Below are 7,393 nucleotides of genomic sequence, written 5' to 3'. Positions count from 1 at the left end.
TTTTGAGTAAACTTAAGTCTCGGCTTTTGGATCGGAAGGCTCGATTTCTAAGTTTTGGTGGTAGGCTAACTCTTCTAAAATCCGTTCTTTGTAGTCTTTCGATTTTCATGCTTTCTTATTATAAGGCATCCAAGAAGGTTTTAAAGGATATTACGAGGTTACAAAGTAATTTTCTTAGGGGAGGAGCGGGTGAAGGAAGGAAAATTCATTGGGTTTGTTGGAGGACTATTTGTTTACCTATTGAGAAGGGTGGTATTGGTTTGCGAAGGTTTATAGACTTCAATTATGCTCTTCTTCATAAATGGCGTTGGAGAATTCATGGTGGTTCGGAAGCGTTATGGTATGATGTGTTGAAAGCAAGATATGGAGATATTAATCTTCATGTGGTTTCTTTTGATTCCAATAATTATTAGAAGATTTCAAAATCTTCTTGGTGGATGGACATTTTGTCTTTGGAATATAGTTACAACAAAAACTTGTTTGTTGATAATTGTAGGTTTATTGTTGGTAGCGGATTCAACATTTCCTTCTGGAAATCACAGTGGATGGAGGATAATTGCTTAATGGATTTATTTTCGGTGGCGTACAATCTTTCAGAATTGAAGTTTATGTCGATAGCGTGCATGGGAGGATGGATTAATGATGCATGGGTTTTGGGGGATTTTGGGGTCCGGGTTCATAGCAGCCCCGCGACTGTTACTGAATTGCAGCGGCTGCACCAGTTGTTGTACACGGTGCAACCCGTGTGGTTTGCCAGGGACAGCGTTTCATGGCTTTCGGATCCGACCAATGGTTTTTCGGTTAGGAGCTGTTATTGTATTTCTGATAAATTTCATGTTCAGATGGGCCCGAATATGGAGTTCTCAAAAGTCTTTAAACTTTTATGGAATTTGGAAGTGCCTCAAAAGATTAAGTCATTTGGTTGGAGATGTTTTATCAATAGAATGCCTACTAGGGAACTCCTCCTCTTGAGAGGTATTTCTATCTCTTCTTCTATTTCTTGTGTTTTTTGCGGTGTGGAGACGAAATCTTTGTTTCATATTTTGTTTAAATGTCGGGTCTCGTCTTTAATTTGGAAGGAGGTGGCATCTTGGCTTGGTTTTGTTGATTACAATTTGGATTGTATCTTAAGTAGTTTTTTGAGTTGGTATAGATTTTATAAACTCAAAAAGGTGAATTCCAGTAGAGAAGGGACCATTTGGTTGGCACGTGTTGGTCTATTTGGAAGCTTAGGAACAGAATCATCTTTCGCAACGATTCTTGGAACGTTTTCGATACGGTTTGGAGCATAAAGGCGCTTATTTGGCGGTAGTCGTTTATTGAGAAAATTACTCGTACCAATTACAACTTTTATGAGTTTAGCAAATCTCCCTTGTTATATCTTTCCTAAGTTGTATTTGGTGAATAATTTTCTTTTGTTTCGAGCTTTGCCTCGCCCTTTTTGTAATCAGTTGCTAGAACTTTTAATTTGATTCTATTTATATTATCTTGATTAAAAAAAATAATTTTTTTTTTTTAAAATTTATTAAATAGTTATTATACAATTAAGTTATATATTAGATATTAAATAAATTTAAAAAACAATTTTATATAATAAAGCTGAAGAGGAATATTATTTTTGTAAAATAAAAAGAGATATTATATTTAGTCATGAGTAGACAGTGTTATGTTGAGACTATAGCTAATAGCTAGTTGGTCACCTCCAAGAATCTGATTCCTAACTTTTCTGTTTTTCTTCAATTTCCCTTTTTGTCTTCATTAGAATATCATAGTTTTCATCTATAAATACATTGTCACTCTATATAAGTTCCTCACAAAATTCACTCATAACAATAACAACAACAACAATTCCTACACAAATTCTTTCATTAATATGGGATCCAACATTTCCAATATAGAGCCTGTTGTTGAGAGATCATCACACCCATCTCCCATCCTCACCTTCCATTCCACAGCTAAATGGAAGGCTCACTTTGAGGCTTCCAAACAAACAAACAAGCTGGTAATAATTAAGTTTTTAAAATCATATTTTCTATAATTCTTATTTTTGGGCTGAAATTCTTGTATTTTATAAAATGATTAATATTTTTTTTTCTTATTTCTTTAAAGATGGTGATTGACTTCACGGCTGCATGGTGTGGACCTTGCAAGCACATGAATTCAGTTATCAAAGAATTTGCTGCAAAATACAAAGATGTTGAGTTCATTAAGATTGATGTGGATGAGTTAATGGTATAGTAATTTCTTTAAATTATCTTGATCTTTATTTATATATTTATATGCAACATTTTTACTAATATTAAATGACACGTAATGGAAACAGGAGGTGGCAAATGCATTTCAGGTGCAAGCAATGCCAACATTTATTCTGATTAAGAATGGAAAAGTGGTTGAAAAGGTTGTGGGGGCTAAAAAGGAGGAGTTACAGAAGATGATTGAGAAACGTAGGAGGATTTTGAGTGTGTGATAATTAAGTCAAGATGAGATGACTCCATGACATATATTATATAGTTATATACCATTTGGAGAATAAGACTAATATATAAGTTGGTGTTGTTGTTTGTCATATGACTATGTTAGTGTTTGCCAATATCCTTTTTTTTTTTTTTTTTTTAAATCAAGGAATATATTAAAAAGCTCCAACCATTCGAAATTACAACAACAAAAAAACTAAAATCAAGAAAATTACAAACGGATTAAAACTAACTTAAGTAAAACAATGGTTTATTGCTAAACTCATAGAAGTTATAAATTATCGACGAATGTAAAACTAATGTTTTAAAAATATTGCTTATTGTTATGAATTATTCTCCCAACCCAAAGATACGATACTTAAAAAAAGTAAATTGTCCATTTTAAAAATAATATCTGAATGTTAAAATACTTTTCGTATTTATCCAGAAAAATTGATATCTGTGAATTTTAATTAATGAATATGAGAAATATTTCAATATTTAAGAACTATTTTAAAAATAAAATACAAAGACAAAAATTATAAATTCACGATTTATAAAAATAATTTAACTATTTAAACAAAAATATAATAATATTTAATATTGGAAATTGGTAGGAAACGGAAAAGAGATGAAACAAAGAAACTAGTTAGACTTACAATTACAAGAGTAATCATTTACCAAATTCCTATACAAATACTTACACCTAATATTATTTATCGAATTTGTAGAGTTAATGTTTTGGATTGGCCCATATGTTTTAATTGACCCAATCCATTCTTTAGCGTAGATCGGCCTAATAACTATTGGCCCAACCCACGAAAGCCAAAAAGGTATAACGTTTACCCAACATTCCAAGCACGGCAGGAAAATAGTCGAACAAGTTAGGATCCCGTCCCCGACAACAGATAGTATCACGGGCCCGACTATTGAAGACCTCGTCAAAGGTCCCCTATATTTTGGGCCGGAAAAAACGCCCAAGCCCAAAAGATAGGAGATCCATTCTGCTCATGAGAACACTTATAAATAGCGCTCTATCCCTTGAAGGCAAGGTAATCAAAACTTCACCCAAAATCTCATACTTTCAGTTGTATCTTTGTTGTTCTCAACCATCACCGAAGATCAAACCTACCGTTGCTGGCCACCTGTTCTGTCCGTAACGAACAGTTAACAATATTTTTTTTAAAATATAAATATAAATATTATTATAATAATAAATAATTTTTATTTTTTTAAATTTGTTTAGATTAAGAGATATTGATATAAAATTGTGTTATTAACCAACTTCATAGTTTCATTAACAAATATTTTACATTTTATTAACCAACTTTGTTTTACTATTAAAATTATTTTTGATATCTGAACGTGTATTAACCAACTTCATAACTTCATAACTTCATTAACCAACATTTTACATTTAATTAATCAAGTTTTTTTTATTATTAAAAATTAATTTTAATATCTGAGTGTTTATTAACCAACTTCATCACTTTTTTAATCAATTTTTTATATTTTATTAACCAACTTTATCACTGTTCACATGTATATATATTCCTATTCACCGTCCATAATTTTTTTTTTATTTAAAAAAAATACTGTTTACCGTATAAATACGATGAACAAGTGTTAAATATATCTATTAATATAGGAATTGGGTATAAAAATAGCATTGCCTTAAACATAAATATATCAAACACGTACATATTATGTAACATTTTTCTTCAAATTCATAATGTATTAATATGAAGAACGGGAAATTTGTCAATTTAGAAACGAAAACATGTATGACAGTGAAGGTGATCATGAGTAAAATGACAGTGAAGGTGATCATGAGTGAAATGACAGTGAATTTTAATGTGTTTGTCACGTTCATGAATGAACTGAATTGTGAGCAATGTGACTAATATTATTATCATTATTCCAACAAATAGGAGTTAGTCCATTTAGAGGGTTTCCCATTTTAGAAAATAGCCAATGCATTCAAAGTAATTCAAGAGTGGTGAATGGTATAGCTAAGGTGGCAATGGGTCCTTACGTTTACAAGTTTGTTTTACTCGCATCTTTTGCAACAAGTATTAAGATTTTAGTCTCGTACCTTTTAATATGTCCGTTCCGCTCTACGTCGCTCCTTTTTTATGCGACTTTTTACGAGCGCGGCAATTTTTAAATTTAAAAGATGTAATATTTGCGGGTCACTACAAGAAAAACTTAATCATGCAAAGTGATTTAGTGACGTGATAATCACGTGGCAAAAAAATGGCAGTTACGACGTGATTATCACGTCACTACATGTTTTTAATATTAAAAGAACAAATAGAACCACGTCAGATTTTTTTTAATAAAGAATACGTTGTGGTGTGGTAACCACGTCGTTGTTGAATCACTTTTGATAGGGTAAAGTATTTATATTATCGTTTTCCACGGAGATTGGTGTGATATTACCGCCGTTCTACAATTATAATTATTTTAAGCATAAGATGCATAAAAGGTTTTGGTTTCAGTTTTAGTAACGGAAAATTTCGATCTCATAAAAAGTATCAAGTAACGGTAAAAGAGAGTTTTGGTTTTAAACGATTGGTAAAAGCATGTCAATATTAGGATTCGATAATCTACTTCTTACGTAGTTTGTTAATAAAGCATGTGAACTCATAAATGATCAATATAATCACATATCCTCTCAATATGTTTCATCTCTAAACCATATTGCGAGTTTTATCATTTTGATCCTAAATGATCTCTCAACCTAACTATCAAAATAATAACATTCAAAGCTTGATATTAGTGAATATCAACTCACAAAGCTATCTCTAATCCTTGTTTTTTGATAGATGAAAACCTAGGTCAAGATTTGAAAGCTATTTCTCAATAATGATCTAAATTACAAATAAATATAAACACAAGGTTTTCTACCATATATTAGTAATCATTTGTTCACTTACAAAGTATTAAGATAAATACATAACAAAAGCAAGATTATCTACCTCTAATGTTGACACAAAAAGATGTTTAGCCACCCATTTTCATGGTGACTTGATCAACAAGTAAATGGAGAAGGTGATCAAGCATCAATGGTGGATCCCCGACGATCAATGCTTCGATTCTTCGATTTCTTACTTGCTACAGTGCTATATTTTGTTCTCGAGCTCCAAAGATGTGTTAACCCCTCAAAATGCAACAAGATTTCTATTTATAGAAGTGTCAAAATAGATGAGTGCATGTCGGGCCCAAAAGAGCGCGTCGCGCACCTTCATTAAATCCTAAACCACCCTAGAATGGGCATCGTGCCTTTCTAACTGCACGCCGTGCGCTCAGGACTACCAGAATTCCCTGAAAACTCCCAGACCGCGCTACAAGCATGCGTCGCACGCCCTGAAGCAAGCTGAAAAATTCCTCTTCTTCTAGAAATCCCTTTCAAACTCCATGCTCCAAGCTTCCAACCAAAAAGGACTAACCTACAATAAAATTACCTAAAAGTAGATTAATATGAACTATAAACTTGATTAAATAAACTTCAGATATTTATATGAAAACAAGGGGAAATAAATATGAATATGCGATAAAATGAATCGAAAGGTACCAAAACTATACTACATATTAACACAATTTGCCACCTAACAACTCTCCCCAACTTAAAACCTTGTTTGTCCTATAGAAAAAACAATAATAAACTTCAAGGAACAAACAACTTCCACAAGATCAAATAACCAACTCAAAGTACAAATGGATGGTTCAAATTCAACCGTATAAGAAGATCAAAGCTTACCATTACTATAACAATACCATGATCAAGAAGCTAGTCCTATATAAAAATATATTGTCAAAAATTACTAAATCAAAACAAGTTCAACAATGAATCACAACTTACACACTTCTCTTGTAAGAGAAAAACAATTTAGGAACCTAAAACTCACACAATAATGACGCTAACATCCAGAATTAATTATGCAATTATCTAAGCAACTTTAATTAAAAAGCATAAAGGAATGAATCAGAAAGGACTTTTAGGGTTGTATCTTGACTCGATTAACAAGGAAATGTCATTTCTCAAGGCCATTGAAACAAGTGTGTCAAAACCTAAGAGAGCATTCAATTCTTTTCAACATTATCACAACCTTACCAACCGAATTCATTCTTTTCTTGCTCAAGAGACTAACTCTTTTCAAATTCTAAGAAAACTTGTTATAGCTATTCACGAAACTTTTTGTTTTAATTCTTTCCTTTTCTCTTTTTCTTTTCTTTTCTTCTTTTTTTTCTTCAACCGCTTAAGCAACCTACTTATTATTCTTTCTCTTTATTTCTTTTTTCTTTTCTCCCCAACTTGAATGTTATCATCATATAATTAGAATGCTCCCTAAACTAAGGTAAAAGGGAATCAATCTCAACCATATTTCATGGTAAATGGTTCTAGGTTTAAAGAAAGTCATCAAGATCCACTCAAAAATCGGTAACGAATTACAAAAGTATAAACAATAATTTTAACCGATATGAATCTTGGCAAAACGACTCTAAGTGGTTAGCAAATACTCACACACTCATCGGGTAGGTCACTTTTGGTCGAGAATTTATACTCAAAATGCAGAATAAAACGCCTTGATCATTTTTGTGCTTTACACAATTTAATAAAACTCAAGATTAAACATAAGAAAAACAAATTAAAACACACATTATCGGTATCCTGCACAATTATATACATACAATGGAAAGGCTCCTCACTACTAATTTATGTACTAACGTGATTCAAAGTTAAACTAATTTACCAAAGAAAAATTTACATCTAATTTGTACAATTAAGAGCATCAAAATCATGGTATCTTAAAGAAAATGGTTAACGTGTACCTTGCTTGTACAATTTTCACATTATATCATCACCTTCCCATTTGTTTGTAACTTATCTCTTTCTTAACAAGGAAGCAAAACGTATGTTCCTTCAAGTTAATCAC

At 31.7% G+C, this 7,393-nt stretch overlaps 1 protein-coding gene across 1 annotated transcript; it reads left to right on the top strand.

Annotated features, from left to right (window-relative positions):
* The first annotated feature begins 1,803 nt into the window (after nucleotides 1-1,803).
* LOC131646361 (thioredoxin H2-like) lies at nucleotides 1,804-2,619 on the top strand. The gene is made up of 3 exons (XM_058916419.1): nucleotides 1,804-2,002; nucleotides 2,110-2,232; nucleotides 2,324-2,619. Exons 1-3 carry the CDS (start codon nucleotides 1,874-1,876, stop codon nucleotides 2,465-2,467), a joined length of 396 nt encoding a protein of 131 aa, XP_058772402.1. The 5' UTR covers nucleotides 1,804-1,873; the 3' UTR covers nucleotides 2,468-2,619.
* The last annotated feature ends 4,774 nt before the right edge of the window (nucleotides 2,620-7,393 follow it).

The sequence above is a fragment of the Vicia villosa genome, linkage group LG2, assembly GCF_029867415.1.
Source record: "Vicia villosa cultivar HV-30 ecotype Madison, WI linkage group LG2, Vvil1.0, whole genome shotgun sequence".
Taxonomy (NCBI): Eukaryota; Viridiplantae; Streptophyta; class Magnoliopsida; order Fabales; family Fabaceae; genus Vicia; species Vicia villosa.
Note: the sequence above shows the minus strand (reverse complement) of the source record. Positions and strands in the feature narration are given on the sequence as shown.